At 42.1% G+C, this 24,197-nt stretch overlaps 1 protein-coding gene across 1 annotated transcript; it reads left to right on the top strand.

The window, feature by feature from the left end:
* Positions 1 to 1,949: 1,949 nt before the first annotated feature.
* Positions 1,950 to 23,739, top strand: LOC121857554 (glycine receptor subunit alpha-3-like). Its single transcript, XM_042353640.1, has 10 exons — positions 1,950 to 2,017; positions 10,094 to 10,367; positions 16,413 to 16,513; positions 18,429 to 18,496; positions 19,318 to 19,538; positions 19,736 to 19,818; positions 20,270 to 20,404; positions 22,019 to 22,234; positions 22,677 to 22,822; positions 23,160 to 23,739. Exons 2-10 carry the CDS (start codon positions 10,297 to 10,299, stop codon positions 23,379 to 23,381), a joined length of 1,263 nt encoding a protein of 420 aa, XP_042209574.1. The 5' UTR covers positions 1,950 to 2,017; positions 10,094 to 10,296; the 3' UTR covers positions 23,382 to 23,739.
* Positions 23,740 to 24,197: the final 458 nt, after the last annotated feature.

The raw sequence follows: 24,197 nt of genomic DNA, 5'->3' as shown, positions 1-24,197 counted from the left end.
AATAAATGTAACACGATAATGGAAAGAAGAAGAAGAAATAATTTGCGTTTAAGCTCTCCACCACTCCCATCGACCTACCAATGAAGCCCCACAAGGAAACCTCTCAGGCTCTAGTTAAACCTTTCTTCTACATCATCAATGCCTCGTTCATATAAGCAAAACTTCGAGCCATTACCCCCAGTACCTCGTCTAATCTATAGCCGGGTTCATGCTGACACTACAGGAGTCATAGTACCTCCACCACCCACTGCTTTATCAGCTTCCCATTATTTCATCTTCTGTTACCTAGAGAAACGTAAGATCTCTGTGTCTCTCAGCTTCACGGATTTTACTAAAGCGTTCGACTTCGCCAATCACAGCATAATTATCAACAAAGTCATTAACCTTGGGATTCGAAGAAGACTTATTCTATGGTTTAAAGACTTCCTCAGGGACCGATGTTAAGCTGTACGTATTCGAGAGGCTGTCTTCACCTTTCACCTGCAACGTCCCTAAAAGCACTAGGAAGGGATTTCTCACCTTAGTCCTCATCAACGATACCCTGAAGGATACTCTCTTTCACTGAAATATGTCAATGTTTTCACCTTTAGTATCCTCTGAGAACAACTTGGTTCCTGACTATAGCGCCCTCCATAATATACTGAACAGTTTCCCTGACTGGTCTACCGCAAATGTTTATACGCATTAACTTCTCCTCCGACCATGTCCCACCTCCCTCCATCACAATGGATTCCAACACCCTCCATGTTGTGGTTTTGATTTGGAATTAGTGAACCTCGCAGTCAAAGACCACTAAATTGAAGACCTGATCTGATCTATAATATGTTTATCAACGCCTAGAAAAAATATTCTAAGTTTGGCCTGAAATTGGAATCGTTTTCGAAAGACACTAAATGAACTGTCAAAGAAAATGCGTCTTTGGTTAATTTTGGGGTGAACTTCCTCAATGTCTCTGTGTTCCACATTAACACACAATATGATACCCCAGGTGTCAGGATATAAACTTAGGGCATCATAAACCATTACCTTATTGTGATGACTAACGCAGCCGAAATATATCACCAAAATAAAATGTATTTATAATGTATTTCTTTCACGCAGGAGAGTATTGATAGATGCCAGACAGACAGTATATAGTCCTCCTAACATTAATTTTGTTTATTATTCATTCCTAAGTGAAAAAAAGTAAGAAAGAATCTCAGTATAATTATCAGGTCAATTTCAGATGCAGTATTGTACGTTATCTCGAGTTAATCACTGATATATTTTTTTCACATCTCAAGTCACGAGGGAAAGTTACCGTTTACGATCTTCTGGGAATCCGACCTCAGTTCTACCAAGCTTACGATCTCCTGGACCTCCTCTGCCACTAGACAACATGGCTTAAGCCCCAAGATTACACACCTGGCAAACCTAATATGAAATTAATCCTTCTCTTCCTCGTCCTTCTCTCCCTTCCCTTCTTCTTCCTTCCCTCCCTCCCTCCCTCATTACTTTCCTCTCCTTCTTTCTCTCTCTCTTCCTCCATCCCTCCCTCTCACCCTCTCTCTCTCTCACTCCTTACCCTCTCTCCCTCCCTCACTCCTTCTTACCCTCTCTCCCTCTCATCCTCTCTCTTTCCCACCCTCTCCCTTCCTCCCTCCTTCCCTCCCTCCGTCACTGAGTGGTGAGGATGATGCGTGGTGAGGATGATGCGTGGTGAGGATGGTCAGTGGTGAGGATGATGAGTGGTGAGGATGATGAGTGGTGAGGATGATGAGTGGTGAGGATGATGAGTGGTGAGGATGATGAGTGGTGAGGATGATGAGTGGTGAGGTAAGTGTGAGTAAAGAGGAAGGTGTGAGTAATGAGGAAGGTGTGAGTGGGAGGAACATGAAGGAAGAGCGCGTGGAGGTGGAGGTGGTGGGGGCAGGAACAGCAGCAGCAGGTTGGTTTGGTTCAGTCTGCCGCCAGCCACGGTGTCGAGAGGTAGTGTAACCTTTGTAGTGGTGCTGGTGGACATTGGCAACACTGCTCGGTGAGTTGGTGTTATTCCTTGCCGACAATGGTAACACTTCTTGTTTGTTTACATAGTCCTCTGACTCATGTTACTGAAAGAAAATTACGAGTTTAGAGAGAGAGAGAGAGAGAGAGAGAATGCTCAATTTCCTTACCTGTGTATGCTCTTGTAATAATTATGATCCTTACCTTTATTGGTCAACGTTTTAGTAAGACTTACACCATCACCACAGCCTATAAGAAATATACATAAAGTTTAGAAAATATAAAAAGACCTTTACACGTAGTAATGTGTAAGTCACTGAACAGAACACATTACCTGGTTGAGATAAAGATCCTCTAACACACAGGTAAATATGAACACACTGGTAGAAGAACACTGAAACAACATTTAAAATACTATACAATATTCTCATCTAAACTTTATAAAACTTGAGGTGTAAAATTATCCACATTAACCAAACGTTCATTCCATATTATGATCTGATTATTCTAGATTTGATTCAAGACTAAAATCATTGAGAAAAAAATATGTATTGATAAATTTATTGGTAAGACCCTAAGTGAAATGTTATCTACGTCAAATAAACTTCCAACTGTGTCAACGAATGCAGTGGAGGAGATAACTCAGTAAACGATTGAGTCGCTTGTTGCGTGATTCCCCCCCCCCCCTAAAGACGATTCAATTATTTTCAATGATCGTCTTTTGTTTATTTTTATAACTCTAATAATTGTCGGTGTCGTTGTCTGTGGCGGCCAGTAGCTCCTGACACAGTGAACTGACGGTGGTAGTGGGGTACCTCTCATCCTACAGGAATACACTCAGTACTGGCAACACTGCGGTAGAGTTATTGTGTGTTTTTTGAAGAAGTTTCGTTACGTTTTGAGTAAGATTGTCTGGTGTTTTAAATGTTGCTGTAGTGGTTTTTTTTAATGTTCTATATAAGTCTATTGATAAGTATATATAGAGTAAAAATATATGTCACACTTTTTAGAACGTTTTTACCAGAGATAAGTTTTTGTTTTTATTTTAACTAAGCGAAAATTAGTTGAGGTAAAAAAATGCTCATACATATATGAATGACATCGTTTGAGGTCACTTTTTAATTAACGACGTAGGCTGAAAGGGGTGAGTTAACTGGCTTCCATTAAAGTGAAACAATGGAATGGTATTTGTGATTGTGTGTGTGTGTGTGCGTGTGTGTGTCTGTGTGTGTGATACGTTGGTTGATTGAGAGGGAATTGTTTAGCTAATCAAGTTGGGGTTTGTTACTCTACTAATTGATTTTCGATATTTTTCTCTCTGGATATATAATTTATCTTAGTTTAATCACCTTTTCGTTGTTTACAGGTGTTCTTTGCTTATATATATATCTCTTGTTTACCTGTGTTTGCTTACAACCTTGATTTGTTTTGGTTGATCATGATTTATTGTTTATACTCGGTTTATTGTTTACCTGTTACGTCACTTGTTGTTGTTTACTGTTGAGTGTTATGTAGTGCATTAGTTGTTTACAGGGATAGGGAGAACTTGTTTATTAGTTGTTTAGTAAACTTTCTGTTTGATTGGTATATTCTGGGACGAGTTACTTGTTTCGCTTGTTAGTAGTTCCTTAATTACTATAGTTATAAATGATTATTTTGTTTGTTGGTGAAAGCGAGAGAGAGAGAGAGAGAGAGAGAGAGAGAGAGAGAGAGAGAGAGAGGAGTAGGCAGAGAGAGAAAGAGATGAAAGAGAAACAAAGATGAAAAAGATAAAAACAGAGAGAGACAGAGAGATAGAGATGGGTAGACAGAGAGAGAGAGAGAGAGAGAGAGAAAAGACAGAAGACAAACCAGAGAGTGATTCGAGGCAGAGACAGAACTAACTTCCTGGGGGTAACCAACATCAATGGTTCTGAGTTCACCGTTGCCCCAGGTGGTCACATCCTCACTCTTTGATTTCACATAATTTTTCTGTCCATTTTAAACACCATTTTGAGATTGACACGTTAAATTTTTCAGATCAGAGACAGATCCAGATAGAACGTGGGTGAGTTACTGAGAAAAAAATGATGAAGAGAGAGAGAGAGAGGCATAAGTAAAATAGAAAGAAAAAAATGATGAAGAAAGACAATAAAGAATAAGAAAGAGAAAATAATAAGAGGAAGAGAGAAACATTAAAGAAACAAAGAATCAAAATAAATCCGAAGGAGAGAGGGAGAGGGAGGAAGAGAGAGAGGGAGGGAGAGGGAGGGAGAGGGAGAAGGAGGGAGGGAGGGAGGGAGGAAAGAGGGAGGATGGAGAGAGAAAAGACGTTAATGTGATTACTAATATTTAGTAACATTATCATAGAGACATTAAGTAGTGAAGATAAGAGAAGACAAGTATTATCGTGTGGTTATTCTTCTATGTTACTTAAAACTGGAAACTCATCAATTTACTTTCCGAAACCTAATCTAACCTAACCTAACCTAACCAAACCAAAGATAATACGATTTTTCTGTCAGTATTTCAAGAAAATTCCGTGCCGCCATCGATGTTTGTTTTGAATAATGGACACGAGATAAATAAAAACTTAAAGAATACCGGGCTTATCTCTTGCGATGGATGCTGATGGCTGCTCCGTGAGGTGAAAGGGGGGGTGGTGAGAGGGGGGGAGGAGGGTGTCTCGTGACGTCGATAGCAGCGAACAATCACACACACACACACACACATCCTTGACCACCGAAGGGTCAAGACGTACCTGGCGCTCCTCTCGGAGCAGCCAGGTCAACTGTTAAGTTGGCCCATACCAACCCCCTCCCCTGAACCTCCCTCCCTACCGGAATATCAACAAGTTCTCGCCAGAAGTTACAATTTCATTTAGGAAAGGAACGGAACCAGTGTTAAACAGAGGTGAACAGTGGTGAACAGTGCTTAAGTCAGTGAGAACAACTCAACAGTAACTGTCGTACCCAAGTTAACCTTCACACAGTGAGGTCCCAGGTACCCAATGATAACGGCCCGTGAGACCCAACAACAACCAGCGATGTGTTAATCCGTCTACGATAGGAAGGCCTGGGACCACACCTCACTCATATAACACCATCTGAGGGAATTACTACACCACGTGAGGCCCCTCATAACACCATCTGCGAGGGAATTACTACACTACGAGTTTGCTGTTCAACACCTACATTAATCTGTATGTTCACTGTATGTTCCTTTACCTTTCCCTAATGAAGGCTTTTGTTAAACCACCAATGTATGTAATAAGTCATTTATGTCCAATGTATATTTTCAGCCTTCGGGCTGCAGAACTTTTTCAATAAACCGTTAATTATTATTATTATTATTACACACACAACTCATAGAGGATCTCTTCTAACATACGGTCAGTGATATCAGCGCCATTATCAGAGAACGTATCCAATCTTATACACGTCTGAAGATGGCACGATGGTGGATGAAGGGGCTGGGACAATATGGGACGATGGTGGATGAAGGGACTGGTACAATATGGGACAATATCTGGTTTAATACACGATGCCAAAGTGATATTGAGACCGACCAATTTTCGATATTATTTCCACCAGGTTCGAAATTGGGTACCGTGGAGTGAATCAGATGCTCTCTCTCTCTCTCTCTCTCTCTCTCTCTCTCTCTCTCTCTCTCTCTCATTTATTCCCTTAATGTATCCTCCCCTCACCCCCTAAGAGTCAACACTCCACACAACTCAAGAGCTCCAGCCAAGAGTCCCTGATCACAGCCAGTCTATCTAATGCATTGAACTCGTGAGGGTAAGAGGGAAGGCGGGAGGGAGGAAAGGGGGTATGAAGGAGGGAGGGAGGAAAGGGGGGAATGAAGGAGGTAAGGAGGAAGGGAGAGATGGAGGGAGGAAAGACCATAATATGATTTTTAGTTTTTTTTTTTGAAGTGTTTAAAGTTACGATATTAGAACGTTGGTTAGGTTAGGTTAATCTGTGCTAGGTTATGTTATTTTAGGCTGGGTTAGGTTAGGTAGGTTAAGTAGGATAGGTTAAGTTAGGTGAGGTTAATCTGTGCTAGGTTATGTTATTTTAGGCTGGGTTAGGTTAGGTAGGTTAAGTAGGATAGGTTAAGTTAGGTTAGGTTAGTTTAGGTTAGGTAGGTTAGGTAGGTTAGGTAAGATAGGTTAGGTTAAGTTAGGTTAGGTTAGGTTAGATATCCTCTAATCATTAAACTCCCAGCATCGTAACGTTATACTCGACTGTATGAAGCGATTGACTTTACGATATCGGAATGTAATAGCAATAAAGGTGATGTCCCGATAACCAACATAGGAATTTATCCCTCCACATCGTTTACGTCCCGATACAGTACCGATATTTTGTTTTTGTTTTAAAGATTTTCCATATTTGTTTAATTTTTCGGGAGAGATGTAAGTTTTGCGTTGTTGTTGTTCTTGTTGTTGTAGTTGTTGTAGTTGTAGTTGTTGTTGGAGTTAAGAATGCCTTTGTGTATTTAATTTTCTGTAACTTTGGAGTGTAATGAGAGAGAGAGAGAGAGAGAGAGAGAGAGAGAGAGAGAGAGAGAGAGAGAGAGAGGACAAACGCATATACAGTAGACCCTGAAAAGTTAAAGAAAGAAAGAAAGAAAGAAAGAAAGAAAGAAAGAAAGAAAGAAAGACACATTTAGAGAGCGAGAGCGAGAGAGAGAGAGAGAGAGATACACACACTGACAAACACAGACCAACAATTAAACAGACGAGGATAACAACATTACCTCCACCTATTCAAGTAACCAAGAATTCTCACTCACACCAAATACCGTGGGGGTGGGCTGAGGTCGGGGTGGGCTGGGGTGGGGTGGGGTGGGGTGGGTCAGTGGGTGGATGGATAGGGGTTTAATCTGGTAATGGTAGGAGATAGAGCCCGACGGAATCTTGTGACAGGATGAGAGATTGTCAACACACCGTCATGATGATCCGTCATTTCCGGTACATAGACGGTAAATGATCAGGTCAATATTTGGAGAGTAACAACCGTAGGAATTGTGAACCAGGTTGTGACAGGATTACTAAAGAGATAAAGGACTTTGATGTATACAGTGTAATTATTATCCATTGTTTGGTTAGGTTATGATGAAATGTAAATAAACAACTTTTACCGTATATGAACTAATTTCCTTTTATGATACAGTAATAACGCCTAAGTCCTCCAATTCTACACGGTCCTTTTAACACTGTAGAAAAGAGCCGTAAGTTACTGTCAAAATAAACAATGACCTTTTTGTGTTTGGTCTCTTACTGTAGGATTTAAGTGTTCATGATTTAAGTGGTTATTATAATTCCCTAAGTTGTAACATTTCAAACAGGTTCATAAATAATACCAATAACAATAACTACAACAACAACAATAATAACACCACCACCACCACCAACAACACCCACAACCACAACAACCACAACAACAATAACAGTACCACCACCAACAACAACAACCACAACCACAACCACAACAAACACCCACAACCACCACAACAACAACAATAATAACACCACCACCACCACCAACAACACCCACAACCACAACAACCACAACAACAATAACAGTACCGCACGAGATTAGTCGAGAAACTTCAGACGGGGGAGTGTGGTGATGGGGGATGGGGAGACGAGAGAGAAACAGCCTCCAATATCACCTTCACTGTTCCCGCGTGAGGACTACAGAGCATTAAGGATGGCCTCTACCTTCTGTTAGAGATAAAAACAAAATGCTTAGCTGACTCGTTGGCGTGAGAGGGGAACGAGGGTGGGGAGGAGGAGGAGGAGGTTGACAAGTAGCGCTAGGAGGTGTTGTTTTGTGGTCTGCCGGGAGCTTGATAGGTAAGGCAATAACAGAGAGAGAGAGAGAGAGAGAGAGAGAGAGAGAGAGAGATGTTTCCACTGTGTCACAAGACCCTCACCTTCATTACCCAACCGGACGTTCTTCCTCTCTTCCCATCTCCCTAGGGTCTACCGGAGACGTGAGATACACAAATTAGGCCCCAAGGTGCTCCTTTACCACTACCACCACCACCACCACCACCACCATCACTACCACTACTACCACCACCACCATCATCACTACCACTACCACCACCACCACCACCACTCTTGTAGTAATTAAGTAAAACAGGAACTTTCACCCGTTTACCGTTTTCTGTTGGCATAATTTACCCTGGTGCCGTTGATTCTGTTGTTTGTCATCCTAAAGCCTGTTGTGGTTTGTCAGTTGTGTCTGTTCGTCTGTTTATAATTGTCACTTAACAGACAGACATTTGCTTCTGCTTATAAGTATTATATGGAGAATTCACATTTAATTGAGAAACGAGAAAATGAGGAGGTGTGTGTGTGTGTGTGTGTGAGTGCATGTATGTATATAACCAACGAAAAAAACAACCATGAATTACTGTCATTGAACTCATGATGTAAAATTTAAGGGAAAGAATGAAATATTAATTAGTTGAAGAGACGCGTATACAGGTGAGGGCGGCAGGTGAGGGCGGCAGGTGAAGACAGCAGGTGAGGACAAGCAGATAAACAACCTTTATACCAGACCGACGGGAGGGGGGTCAAGTTGCCAAGGTTAATCAGGTAAGTCTTCACATGGGTGCCGAAGTCTTCACCTGCTCAATTAAAACTTCGAATAGGCAATTAAGGAGCCGTGTGTAGAGATTCAAGACCTTGCACAATTTAGTAACCTCAATTTGAAACCCAATTTGTGGTGGGAATTAGTCTGTCAGTAGTTATATATAAATAAAATTTGAGAGAAAAGATTCACTTCGTTTTATTTATTTTTTAACTCAGGCAGTGTTTTGTTTTTCTGCACGGTAACGAATCCGTACTAGACAGAATCTGAATCCGGAGCCTCAAAGATTCATACGTTAATTTACCCTCGAACCGGAAACGTGATAATGAATTTAAGAGATTCACTTCACCTCAGACTCCAGGATGGCGGCCAAACACGACACCGAGGCTACTGTGCGACATTACCTGAGTAAGAATGGGATTTTTTATATGTAAATAGATAAGAAATATGAGATTACAATTTCTAAAGAACCCAACTCCAATAATTTCTCTCTGTCACGAATGTTTACGATCCCATTTCTGCTACTGAGTGTTATCAACAAGTTCCTCGAATCGAGTTTCTGGCGACGGTACTTTGTATACTAAAAAAATGCCATTCATTAATTTTAAATGCTGAGTTTTTATTGACTTTAAAGATTTGAGATTTTACAGTTTAAAAGATAAAAGCATAAGTTATAATAGAGAGAGTTTAACAAGTAATTAGTTCACCACGAAGAATATTTTAACTGAGGTGTTGGGAAGATCACTCACTCCTTCGGCCGATGAACACTAGAGGTTAATTCTTTATCCAGGTTACAGATAAACTCAAAACAACAGCCAGGGACTAAGGCTCTTGGCTTTTATGAATCATTTTTGGGTAAAGTTCCTTCTTGAACAGCTAATAGAAAAAGGTAACAAAAATCTTTAAATTCGTAAGTGATTGGAAGACGGACAGCAAGGCCGTCATTACGCCACAGACAAATGGTTCACTTAAGATACTAAAGACGAGAAAGAAAAAGAGAATGGGAAACTTTTCCATCTATGAATATTATCCAAGTCAGACGAGGCACTTAAGTTTTAATGATTTAATTCTGGCGAGGCTCACACACACACACACACACACACACACACACACACCTGGCCAAGGACCTGTTCTTGCCCGTGTCTTTGGTCTTGTTTTATCACTGATATTTTTATTCATTTTTTTTTTACAATCTTTAGTGTCTATTAATAAGTTGCTAACATATTCGCTTATTGTGTATGTAAAGGTGATATTGTCGTTATGATGCTATGACTGTACTTCATCAATTAAGGTCGTTAAGTGTATAATAATGTTAATACCTAAACTAGTTCATCACCAACTAATGATTATGGGAGATGGAAGTGTGTTAGAGCTGACAGGAGACACATGGGCTAAATTTTTTCCCGCCATTTCTCCAGTTAACGTAGAAATTTGTCTTATTTATCGTTCTACTTGTTCACAATAGTTTCTCATGTAGTAGAATATCTAGAGTATTTTATTGATTTATTTTATTTTTATTTCAGAACGTGAGACAACCAACCAGACGTTACGTAACTTCCTGCCAACAGAAAACTAAAACGATTAAAGACAGAAACACAGTGAAATTTCTCTCTTAAGTTCGTAAGTGACTGAATACGCATTAACTGAGACAAGGGTGTAAGCCGCCTCCATTAAGTGGCTACTATTAGACGCCATTAATTACTGACGCCATTAACCCGTCAGAAAGATGAGTTCACGTGTTCTGACCTTCGTACTGACTTTGGCTTCCATCTCGGTACAACAGATTTCCACCTTCAGGTAAGTAACCTAACCAAGTATAAATCTCTCTACTGTACTATTCTTATCTATCGTGATCTTAATTATTTTAAACAATATCACATTTGAATACAAGTGAAGAAGTATTTTTATACACCAGTAGCCATAAACTAATCTTTCGGAGTGAATGATATAAATCAGAAGGCGCTGGGTTAAAACGTAAACACTTCATTAACTCCAAATTTTAGGATCGATCTTCTACAGGGACGCTCAAGATGTCAATTGGTTCTGTGATTTTCAAATTAATTCTCGACTTCTGCTGTGAATCTAATTTATATCTCCCTTTTCCACGAATCTCTTTTATGTATCTACGTAGAGAGAGAGAGAGAGAGAGAGAGAGAGAGAGAGAGAGAGAGTCATCATCTCAGCTTAAATCATAAAGTCTATAGTTGGTTCCCATTGGCCTAACGTCCCAGTGCCCAAAGTTAGGAGGTCCTTAATATGGCTTCTTAAATCCGTAGAATTTATTAAATCCATACACCAGCTGGCAGAATATTCCCACTGAGTCCCTAATAGAAAGTGTGTTTAGTTTATTATTATTATTATTATTATTATTATTATTATTATTATTATTATTATTATTATTATTCCTCAGGTGGATAATTAATTACCTGTGTATATAATGTACATATTTCACCAGTTACAACGTTCCTTTCTTTTACTGAATATTATGTCTCGGAAACACCTTCAATTTATAACATCTTTAACGCTAATGACAAATAACAAAACCAATTAGAATAACAACAATCATTAATTTAAAATATATCATAATAATTAATGGGTTCATAAGACCTTTAGATAATAACAAAATAATGATGTAAATACTAATTAAAGTTCAAGAGAGTTAATGAAGGTATCGTAAACGGTGGACATTAGGTGGTGCACGGGTTGTGAGGCTGAGAGGGAGATAAGGGAAAGGGAGGCTCAGGGAGATTAGGGTAAGGGAGGCTCAGGGAGATTAGGGTAAAGGAGGCTCAGGGAGATTAGGGCAAGGGAGGCTCAGGGAGATTAGGGCAAGGGAGGCTCAGGGAGATTAGGGTAGGCTCAGGGAGATTAGGGAAAGGGAGGCTCAGGGAGATTAGGGCAAGGGAGGCTCAGGAGATTAGGGCAAGGGAGGCTCAGGGAGATTAGGGAAAGGGAGGCTCAGGGAGATTAGGGAAAGGAAGGGAGATTAGGGGAAAGGGAGGCCAGGGAGATTAGGGTAAGGGAGGCTCAGGGATTAGGGAAAGGGAGGCTCCAGGAGATTAGGGAAAGGGAGGCTCAGGGAGATTAGGGCAAGGGAGGCTCAGGGAGATTAGGGAAAGGGAGGGGAGATTAGGAAAGGGAGGCAGGGAGAAAGGGAGGCTCAGGGAGATTAGGGCAAGGGAGGCTCAGGGAGATTAGGGTAAAGGAGGCTCAGGGAGATTAGGGCAAGGGAGGCTCAGGGAGATTAGGGCAAGGGAGGCTCAGGGAGATTAGGGCAAGGGAGGCTGAGAGGGAAATTATGGCAGGGGAGGCTGATAGGGAGATTAGGGCAAGGGGCAAGCGGCAGTTTGGATCATAGTGGATATATGAGAAGGAGGAGTGGATGGAGACAGAGGTTAGGATAGAGGGATGTGGTTGGGGAGGATAGGAGAGAGATAGAGGGATGTGGTTGGAGATACAGGGATGTGGTTGAGAGGATGGGGGAGATAGGGGATGTGGTTGGGAAGGATAGATACAGGGATGTGGTTGGGGAGGATGGGAGAGAAATGGGGATGTCGTTGGGAGGATGGGGAGAGATAAGGGATGTGGTTGGGAGGATAGGAGAGAGATAGAGGGATGTGGTTGGGAGGATAGGAGAGAGATAGAGGGATGTGGTTGGGAGGATAGGAGAGAGATAGAGGGATGTGGTTGGGAGGATAGGAGAGAGATAGAGGGATGTGGTTGGGAGGATAGGAGAGATATACAGGGATGTGGTTGAGGAGGATAGGAGAGAGATACAGTGATGTGGTTGGGGAGGATAGGGGAGAGATGAGAATAATGAGAGAGGCAGCATAGGACCAACAACTAGTGAGGGATAGGGGAGACTCGTATGGTCGATCCTATAATACACGTAGGGTCATTACTGAGCCCCACGGGACGCTCTGTACGGTACGCTAATGGTAGAAGCGGCGATGCGGGAATCCTGATTTAACATGATTGATAGTGATGCTCTGTACCGTAAGTAGTGGTTTACCTGTTATGTAAATCATTTTTATGGATGATTTGAGAAGAAGAGGAAAATGTGGATGTAGAGAGAGTAAGAGAAAGAGAGAGAGATAGATAATTGGATAAAGAAAGAAAAAAAATGGATATCTCTTCTCTCTCTCCTTTTTACCCATTTCTTCTCTCCTCCGTTTATCTCTCCTTTCCTTTACCCATCTCTCCCCTCCTCTTCCCTCGTCCATTCCCAGCTCCCCACACCTCTACCATGCGTGTCACATAAACGCCTGGTTAATAAGGTCATTACTCGGGCTGTGATTTTGGTAATGAGTTGTGGCAAAGGAGGCTTCCCCCAAGGTGCACGAGACTACCCTGACGAAGGAGGAGGATAATAATAATAATAATAATAATAATAATAATAAGACCGCAAGAGGAGGTGACGTGTTTTGTGTTGATGTTGTGGGGGTGGTATAATATTCTCTTGAAGATGACTTAAGAGAGGAAACAATTTCATCAAGAACTATATTATTGCAGTGATTATTTTTAAACATATATCTTTCTACCTATTGGTATTGTCAAAACCTAACCTGGACTCAATGCTGTACGATAGTTTGGGTTGAATGGTTAGATTTCAGGGTTGTTGCCATTCGTCAGCAGTGGCGGGCGTATGATGTTCCTTTTTTTTAATCCGAGTAAATGTCTCCATCTCTCTCTGTTCTTAACCCCAATCCTCCTCCTACAACCAGCTACGTAAAAAGAAACATCTTCCATTGTTATATTTAGCGACATTAAAGATGTGAAAGCAGTATGTAAACAAAACACACACACACACACACACAGCACACACACACACACACACACACACACACACACACTCTCGCAGATTTATCTCAAGAGCGTTGTAGTGTAGGTTGTTGTTTTTAGGGCAGCTGCATTGTCTGAAACTGTAAGGATTTCTTCTCGAATGAACTGTATTGTGCCTCTCTCTCTCTCTCTCTCTCTCTCTCTCTCTCAACACACCATTACCGTTCGCTAAAATCCATCGTAAAGCTTCGACTTCGTTTGCCAATATCGCTCACAACAACAAACTTTCGCAATAATGAAAACAAACGAAAAAAAACAAACAAACAAACACACACACACTTTGCAATAAAGCCTATTTTCTAAGATATTTATAAGGATTTTGACCTTTATATACCCCGTGGCTTGAAGAGTCTAAGGAATAGCACTATCTTGAGCCGGATTTTAGATAAGCGGATCTACTCGAGTACATTATTGACTGGCTGGCTGTGATTGGCTAGCTGGTTGATTGATTAGATGGTGATTGGCTAGCTGGTTGATTGATTGGATGGGTGATTGGCTAGCTGGTTGATTGATTAGATGGGTGATTAACTAGCTGGTTGATTGATTGGATGGGTGATTGGCTAGCTGGTTGATTGATTGGATGGTGATTAACTAGCTGGTTCATTGATTAGATGGGTGATTGGCTAGCTGGTTGATTGACTGGTCTGTGATTGGCTAGCTGGTTGATTGATTAGATGGGTGATTGGCTAGTTGGTTGATTGACTGGTCTGTGATTGGCTAGTTGATTGATTAGATGGGTGATTGGCTAGCTGGTTGATTGACTGGTCTGTGATTGGCTAGCTGGTTGATTGATTAGATGGGTGATTGGCTAGTTGGTTGATTGACTGGTCTGTGATTGGCTAGCTGGTTGATTGATTAGATGGGTGATTGGCTAGCTGGTTGATTGACTGGTATGTGATTGGCTAGCTGGTTGATTGATTAGATGGGTGATTGGCTAGCTGGTTGATTGACTGGTCTGTGATTGGCTAGCTGGTTGATTGATTAGATGGGTGATTGGCTAGCTGGTTGATTGACTGGTCTGTGATTGGCTAGCTGGTTGATTGACTGGTCGGTTCTCTACAGGTGATAAAAATTTATACCATCTGTCACCTGGACGTGTACTTACAGCAGCAGCCATTAATATTACGACAGGAAGAATTTTATTATTATTACTGAGGACCGGGACAACAGTATCACCTCTTTCTCTCTTTCTCTCTCTCTCTCTCTCTCTCTCACTTTGTCTGTCTGTCTGTCTGTCTATCTGTCTGTCTATCTGTCCTTTACTCTCTCTTAATTTTGACTGAGAAAGCTTTACAATTTTATTCCTGCGGAGATTAACTTCCGGAGAACTGGAGAAGACTTATGTAAAATATTTCACATCTCTAGATTACGTTAGGTTATGTTAGGTTAGGTTAGGTTTTGGTTAGGTTAGGTTAGGATAGGTTAGGTTTTAGTTAGGTTAGGTTAGGATAACGCTAAGTATTGGGGGTGCTTATATTACCAGTGACCATAGTTTAAACACAGACACATCCACCAGATTACCTCTACCACACTTTAACCAATACCATACCCTCGGTGACTCGTCTTTTTCGTTCCTCAGTCATGACCACACACACAAATCATGACACACACACACAACAACTTTCCACAATATATCAGGGAAGGAAACTTTACAGACTGTGGCATTAAATCCAGGTGAGAGAGAGAGGAAGAGAGAGAGAGAGAGAGAGAGAGAATTCCTAAAACAGTTCCCTCCCATCATCCTACTGTCCTCTACACATCCCTCCCTCCTCCACCCAGCCCCTCCATCTCTACACATCCCTCCCTCCTCCACCCAGCCCCTCTATCTCTACACATCCCTCCCTCCTCCACCCAGCCTCATCTCTACACATCCCTCCTCCTCACTCAGCCCCTCCATCTCTACACATCCCTCCCTCCTCCACCCAGCCCCTCCATCTCTACACATCCCTCCCTCCTCCACCCAGCCCCTCTATCTCTACACATCCCTCCCTCCTCCACCCAGCCCCTCCATCTCTACATCCCTCCCTCCTCCACCCAGCCCCTCCATCTCTACATCCCTCCCTCCTCCTCCCAGCCCCTCCATCTCTACACATCCCTCCTCCTCCACAGCCCTCCATCTCTACACATCCCTCCCTCACCCAGCCCCTCTCCATCTCTACATCTCCTCTCTCTCTCCACCCAGCCCCTCCATCTCACATCTCCCTCTCACAGCCTCCATCTCTACACATCCCTCCCTCCTCCTCCCAGCCCCTCCATCTCTACACATCCCTCCTTCACTCTACTCCCCCTCCCAGTCGTATTTTTTTGTAGAATCTGTTTAAAATTCTTTTTCAGTCTCTGAGTTTCTCAGTTTAGCTGCTACGCCTCTGTCTGTCTGTCTGTCTGTCAGGTCGTTTATGGGGAACACATAGTTACGATTGTTAATGAAGTAAAATTGTCTGGATAAAAATAAATGTTTTCCTACGTCCGCCAAAACACATTCCCAATTCGACAGCCAATAGGAGACCAGGGCCGTTTATTGCTAATAGTCGTAGAGGAAACTTTCTTACGGTTGTTAAAGACAGTTGAACTTGGCGTCTGTAGAATGGATGTTTACCTCAACGTGTGTGTGTGTGTCTGTGTGTGTAATCCCGTCCTTCTGAGACACTTCACCTCTGGGGTATTTAAGACCAGCAGCTCGGGGCACCAGACCCTAAGACCCTTTGAGCCTCATGCATTTAAACCCAGCAAGGTGTAAGGTGTAAGGGATCTGATCCTTCCAGTCTGATGCTTTTATATCCAGTGAATCTGTGAGGCATTAAATGTTACTTTGATCATTATTAACAAATGTCTCGTTTCAAAATTTTAATGTATTCACCTGAACTGTTGAAATGGAAGGTGTATTTAATTACACTAAATATGGATAATTGCCTAATTGTATTATCTTGAATGTATATGAGCTGGCAGGTGTAGTGTGTGCTTGTATGCCTTCCTCTAATACAGGTGTGGTGTGTGTTACAGGCGGCTGGGAGGTCTTGGCGTTAACCCTGAATTACGTAAAGTGGACACTCTCCTCAACCCTGCCAACTACGACCGTCGGCAGACACCCACCGCCAATACAGGTACGACCACCGCCCATACAGGTAAGACGACTACATATTTAACTTACGACAAATGTTAAAGGCACACACACACACACACACACACCTAAGGGAGGTTCACCATACACCTGTCCTGGGCATCACTAATATCATGACCAACTCTCTCCTCCAACGCTTGTCCATGGTCACCCTCCCCCACACCCTCCCCCAAACCTCACCTCCACCTGTCCTGATACCTCTTAACTCGTTACCAGGACAACAACACCGGCTCTCCCAATCCTATAGTTATTAATTTTCCAGTCAAAGGAGACAATTTTCTCGCTCGGGGACGACGCCAACACACGCTCACCGATGGAGACTACGACAGGTCCCTCATACTGCTCCGCAAATAATAATTCCCCCGTTAATTAACACAGGAAAAAGCCAAGTCCAGATTCTATCAGGTGGGAGTGAAGGTGTGTAGGTACGACCAGTCAACATGTGTATAATTAGAGTGGGAAGTCAAGGCGGCAGGCACGATTTTCTTTTTTTTTCCCCACCAGAGCGAAAGGACGTAATGGTGATGTTGAATGTGAGGATGTTAATGGTTCTAATGGTGATTGGGGGATAGTGGTGATGATGGTGGTGGTGGTGGTGATCTGGGGGGTATGGTGGTAGTGGTTGGTGATTGGGGGTCTATGGTGGTATTGGTGTTGGTGGTAGTGATCGTGGTGGTGGTAGTGATCGTGGTGGTAGTGGTGATCGGGGAGTATGTTAGTAATGGTGATGGTGATAGTGTTGATGGTGGTGTAGGTTGTGATGAATAATGATGATGAAGATGGTTATTGGTGAAGGAGTACTGTAGTAATAATGGTGGTGATTTGGACAGTTGTATCCTGTGTCTGTCTACCTATATTCCTGTCTGTCTATCTGTTATGTCTGTCATATTGTTTACCTGTTTGTTTTTTTACCTGTCTTTATATCTATGTGTGTGTGTGTGTGTGTGTGTGTGTGTGTTTTTCCATAAATGCACACATGTAAAGGCAGTGAAAGTCCACTGTTTTCAATGCAAATTTGATGTGACTCGGTATTTATGATTTCATGGGCATAGTCTTGTTAACATGGTCTTACAGGTATAGTCTCCTAAGCACGGTCTCCTAAGTATGGTCTCCTAGGTATTGTCTTTTAGGTACGGTCTCCTAGGTACTGTCTCCCAGGTACGGTCTCCTAGGTTCTGTCTCCTAGGTACTGTCTCCCAGGTACGGTCTCCTAGGTACGGTCTCCTAGGTACTGTCTCCCAGGTACGGTCTCCTAGGTACGGTCTCAGATGAAAGTGCATCTGGGCGTTGTGTGACCTTCCACCGTCCAGGAGTGGCCACATTTGCTCAGACTGTCTCGCTCGCTCACGCTGAGAAATGGAAACAATCTGTTTTTATGACTTGTCTTCCCATGATAACACACCGTCTACGTAGAGGGAGAGGGGGGCTGGCTGCTCAAATGTTCCAGATTGTGTGCGGTTGACCAGGGAAGATAACATACAACGACGTTCGTGTGTAACTCCTCTAACTACTCCCTTTCTTACCTGTACTAACTCCCTTTCTTACCTGTACTAACTCCCTTTTACCTGTACTATTTCCCTTTTACCTGTACTATTTCCCTTTTACCTGTACTAACTCCCTTTTACCTGTACTATTTCCCTTTTACCTGTACTAACTCCATTTTACCTGTACTAACTCCCATCACGTCTTCAGTGTACCACCAACCTTATATACAATGCCATCACAGTCGTACACACACTCCAAGAAGTATCTTTACTGAGGGGGTCCATTGAATTTCAAAACGAACACTACGACTCCTGTTGTCTCGGTAGGGTTATTAAAATCCTTCGTTTGTTATGTCATTTTGGAGCGAGTGATACAGTTTCCTCCAGTTTACAGCTTCTCTCCTCTTCCTGCAGATGGCGCCAGTAGAGTCACCATTGAACTCTACATACGAAGCTTTGGGTCGATCAATCCAATTCAGATGGTGAGGATACTTTGTTTGCCTTTTTACTTGTATACCTGAACACTCTTGTCACTTTCTATGTCTCTCTCTCTCCCTTTGTTTACCTCTGTCTCTCTGTGATTCATCGATTTCCTTCTCTATCTCTCCCTCTCTTGTCATCTCCTTCTCTGTCACAGTCTTTCTCGCACTGTTTCTCTTCTCAAGTAATTTTGTCTCTCTCCTCTTTTTCCATCTGTCTTTACTACTCTCTGTTTCTCCTCTTCTTTTTATCTCTCTAAGACTAATCTAGCATTTGCAAACTATTCATCAGTCCACTATCTTTTTATAGTACACAATTATATGATCGGATGCCTAGATTTGTGTGTGTGTATGTATTAGATTTTCGTCCATATTGAGAGTAACAAGAATATATACACTCTAATTTGCATAGTATGAATAATTCACATCACTGTATTAGAAGTTTTGACAAATACCAAGGAAATAATCCACAGCTCTGTAGATATTTACATATATATTAATGGGATATAGTGGAGATTAGGCACCTAGGCTTATTTCACCTGGTGATTAATGGAGACAGTCTTTAAACATATTAGAGTCTTGAGAGCTATCTGCGGGGGGGGGGGTTAGGTTAGGGTTGTTATTCTTAAGGTCAAATATTCTGTGGTTACAATTCTTCTCGTGATCTTAATAAAATAATCATTAATTCAACCCTGACGAAGCCATTCCATTAAATAAAATGAAGACGCTCTTAAATCGTATTATCCTGATTGATCTTAACATTCCTCTGTTAAAGTTCAATTCAGTCGTTATCCTGGCCTATACTCACGCCTCATCTCCGGCAGGACTACTCCGTGGACTTGTACCTCCGTCAGCGGTGGGTAGAGCATCGCCTGAACGGCTCCCTCGTGCGGCCCCTCGACTCTAATGACCCCACGCTGGTCAAGATGTTGTGGAAGCCAGAGGTGTACTTCCCTAATGCTAAAGATGGTGACTTTCAGTACGTCACCGTCCCCAATGTCCTCGTCAGGATATATCCCGACGGATCTATCCTTTACATCCTCAGGTAGTTTTCCAGGATTATCAAATGTCTCTCATTTCATAATTTTTACTCAAAGTTTCAATTCACATTTATATCCCACATTTTATTTTGGCTTATAGATTTTACGTTCAAGAATTATTTTCCTTTTTTTCTTTTGAAGAGGATTTTTTTTTTACGGGAATTTCCCAGACAAAATAATTTTAGGTGTGTATCTCCCCCAGAATGAAGCTCAGGTTCTCTTGTATGATGGATATGTCCACCTTCCCTCTTGACCACCAGACCTGTTTCATCCAGGTCGCCAGCTGTAAGTTGTAGTCTGACTATAGATGCGTAAGAATCTAAAAGCTAAACAAAAAACAATGGTTATTTATATGCAATAATTTGTATTATGACAGACGTACTGTACAGTTGCCTCCATTTATTACGAGTACAGTGGCTGACGTGTTTTGTGAGATGTGGCACCACTTTTTATTTACATCGTAGTACAACTAGCAGAATGGGCAGAACTATCCTCACTATATTAACCAGACTAAGGATGCTAAATAAGCAGTCCTCCCTCTATCCGTGAATGGACGCATTTTCTACAGGGTTATAGTTTTAATATAAATTACCAAGTAGAACGGCATTGGTTCCTACCTGTTGTCTGGTGGGCGGTGGTGCCACATCTCACCAAACTCGCCAGCCACTGTACCTGTTATGAATGGAGTCAACTGTACGTGAGTTTCTGTAACAATTCTAACATCTTGCTCCTACAGTCGCCAAGACAACACGGGAGCTGGAACTGGTGTGGTACAACCAAGATCCCATCAAGATGTACAAAGATCTCCAGCTGCCACAGTTCCAGGTGAAGGACATCACCGTTGACACCTGTACGTTATCCTTCCATATAGGTGAGGCTTGACTCCCCCTTCAACTCACAACCAGGTGTTGTTGTTGCTAATAAAGGCATAAAAATATATACATACATACATAGTTACATATACACATACTTAGTTACATATATATACATCTTGATAAAATCACACGGGAAAAGGGAAACAACGGAGCACCTTAGCTTTCGTCTTTATTCAAGACATCTTCAGAGGCAACTCGATTACATGGACAGAGTGAGGCTTAAATATACAGGGTGACCTTAAAAACATGAGGTCAGGTCATAATGATGTCATCCACTAATCCCCATACCAACACACACGTAGAGGAGCTTAAGAGAAGGGGGGTGACGTGACTAGTCAGGTCAGGTCAAAAATAAGGGACTCACTAAATAACTATCATACATCTAGATCAAAGGTTTTCAAAGCATTTTTAACCTTGGGCCACTGACAAATAAATTTATGTAACATATTATCAGTTTTGAACTGACCATCACTAAGGTTTATTGATTTTAATTCCTTAATCAAACTAGCTTCAACCAGAAGTCTTTCTGTGACACAAGATGATTTAAATAACTTCTAAGCTTTTTCCCCAAGCAATGGGATAATTATTATTCCTAACATGAACGAACAAGCCACTGCTTTCAGATGCTGTTCTGATATTATTACTTATGTTGTTTGATTCTGAGCTGCAGTGTTTTTCCTGTCTGTCCTACATAATTACCATTACATTTGCTACATGGAATATAATAAACACTTCCATTTACATTCAAACTTGGGCTATTTCTTATTAACATATTGGTAATGGTCGAGTCATACTTGAAAACAACATTAATATTTAGAAGCTTGAGGGACCGAACTAACGGGACAAATTCATTACGATACGATAGGGCAAAGTCAAAATATTCTTAAGTGTAGGAACTTGTCTGGTTTGAGAGGAATGAAAGGATTTTTTAGCCCTTTTAAAACAACGATCAACAAACACAGAAGGGTACCCGAGTTTCTGTGCAATGGAACGAATGTGTTTCAATTCATCGTCAATAAATTCAGAGTCACAAATACGCAGACATCTTAAGAACATAGCAGAAAAAACTGACATTTTGGTAGACTCCAGGTGATTCGATAAAAAGTGAATGAAACTGTCTACCTGTGTGGGCTTTCTGTATACCTTAAATTTGTAGTTTTGGCCATTTCTCATGATAAGCATATCAAGGAATGGAAGGGAAATAAATGGATCCCTTCCATGCCTCTGAAGATGTCTTGAATAAAGACGAAAGCTAAGGTGCTCCGTTGTTTCCCTTTTCCCGTGTGATTTTATCAAGATTTATCTTATCCACGTTTTCATTGTGGATCTACATGAAATATATATACATACATATAACCGTAAAAATACCTAGCACATAGAAGTATACACAATATTTACACACACAATCAATCACATGCATGCACACACACATACATACGTACAGGTAACCACATGCACGGACACACAAAGTCAAGGACACACAAAGACATGGAAACCACACACCGAGGCACGAACACACGCACATAGTCAAGGCCACACGCACATAATCAAGGACACACGCACATAAAAGCACTGGGAAGAAATTAATCACCACCATCTTCCTCCATCAGGTAACTACAGCTGCCTACAGGCGGTGTTTGAGCTACAGCGTAACGTCGGCTACCACCTGGTGCAGTCGTACCTCCCTACCTCCCTCATCGTGGTGGTGTCGTGGGTTAGTTTCTGGCTCGATGTGGATGCCATCCCCTCCCGGGTCACTCTGGGGGTCACCACACTCCTCACCGTGTGTTCAGAATCTTCAGCCTTCAGGGACAAGACTCCTGCAGGTACGACCACCTCCACTGACCACAGCCCACGATCAACCCTACGACCACCTCCCACACGTCTCTATATCGACTCACACGACCATAATATATATCTTTTACATTTGCATCAAGAAAAATGGTGTCACCGTGAAAGTATAAAGAGGTGGATGTTTCAATGTGGAATAAATGTATCAAGTCTCTCCTCTGGGACGTTACAAGTTAATGTCAGACTAGTATCAAGAGCTCAACCTTAAATAGTGTACCTGAATATTCAAGCACGAAGCACCGGTCCATGACGTTAGATATGAATGTTTAAATGTTCAGTATACTGTTCCTTAATGGCTAGCCTGAATATTGCAATGATGAGTAGCAATTGAAGTATAGAATAGCCAGTGTCAGAGTTTTGTGTAAATATTAATGACTCAAGTCTTTATCTATATTGTGTCGCTCTTATGTCCGCCAGTGTCCTACGTGAAGGCGCTGGACATCTGGATGGGGTCGTGTACCGCCTTCGTGTTCCTGGCACTAGTGGAGTTTACGCTGGTCAACTACCTGGGCAGACACAAGCGAAGGTTCCTCTTTTGGTCCACCTACTCCCACCCACAACAGGTAGAGTTGTCTGTCACCACCACCTACCTACATTATCACCTATCTCTCTTGCCCTACGTTAATTGTCGTCCTGTAATTCTTTAAGCTGTGAGAAGGAGTGCATATGTGTGTATATATTTGTGTGTAAGCGTGTGTGTGTATGTATGTACGTGTGTGTCTGTCTACCTGTCTGTATGACTGTCTAAGTCTACAACTGTGGGCACTAAACCCTTACAAACTCGTTCTATGATTTTTTAGGAACATTATTTTCATCTAAGTATCAAAGGATCAGTTCCTCGTCCACTGTATAGGATATTTGATCATCTTTCAGTTGTCACGCTCAACATCCCTTCACCAGGCACAGCGACTGACGTCTTTTGGTAGTAGTACAAAGGGCGTGGTGACGGTGGAAGCAGATGGATCCAGCGTGGAGGGCGTGACGCGGCCGTGTATGCCCGTGGCTTGGCGTAGAGAGGCAGACCTGGCCAAGAAAATAGACCAGACCAGCCGTGCAGTCTTCCCTTTACTCTTTGTGGCCTTCAATCTGGCCTACTGGGTCTACTACCAGGTCCTGGTCTGAACTGGCCTACTGGTTGGTGTGATAAAGCCCTGGCTTAACCCGACCTACCAAACCTTCCATCAGATCTGGTCAGGGTGGTATACTAAAGATTATACTGTCAAGTCCTGGTCTGAGTTGGTCTCCCGGTCCTTCCATCATCAGGTAATGGTCTAAACCGGTCTAACATATGGCTCTTCCATAAATTCCTGGTCTGAGTTGGTCTCCCAGTACCTACGTCAGACCCTGGTCGAGGCTGGTGGACTGATTATCACTTCCAACTCCGATCTGATCTGCCACTACGCATAACTTGTTAATCGGTCAAGTTGGTCCGTTAACAAGATTATTCCTTTTCCTTATTACAGATCAACCACCCCCCTCACCTCGCGTCCTCCCTGGGCTGTACCCCACCACCCTCCCACCTACACTATAAAACTGCCGTAATTTATTGTCTACTGAAGGATTTACAATTGTTTTCTTCTGTAAACAAAGTAAACAACAGGAACAATAAACACTCGGGTTACTTGTAAGGGCGGTGACGTTATTTCCTGTTTATACTTGTGATAATTATATCTATTTTTATATGGCAATATTCGTCCTACAGCAAGATAATGACCCGTGATGATGTAGAATTTGTATCGTAGGCAGACATGTACGTATGTATGTATGTTATGTATGTATGTTATGTATGTATGTTATGTATGTATGTATGTATGTATGACACTGAATTACCTGGCTTTAGGTTGCCAGAACGAAGATAAACATTATGAGGCCTTCAGTGTATACCCTATGACGTCACCATGATCTTGTCTACCATGGTAACCTCTTAAGCGTTCTTCA

Source organism: Homarus americanus, unplaced genomic scaffold (assembly GCF_018991925.1).
Source record: "Homarus americanus isolate GMGI-L3 unplaced genomic scaffold, GMGI_Hamer_2.0 scaffold54347, whole genome shotgun sequence".
Taxonomy (NCBI): domain Eukaryota; kingdom Metazoa; phylum Arthropoda; class Malacostraca; order Decapoda; family Nephropidae; genus Homarus; species Homarus americanus.
The sequence above is the reverse complement of the archived record's forward strand: the minus strand, read 5'-3'. Positions and strand labels throughout refer to the sequence as shown.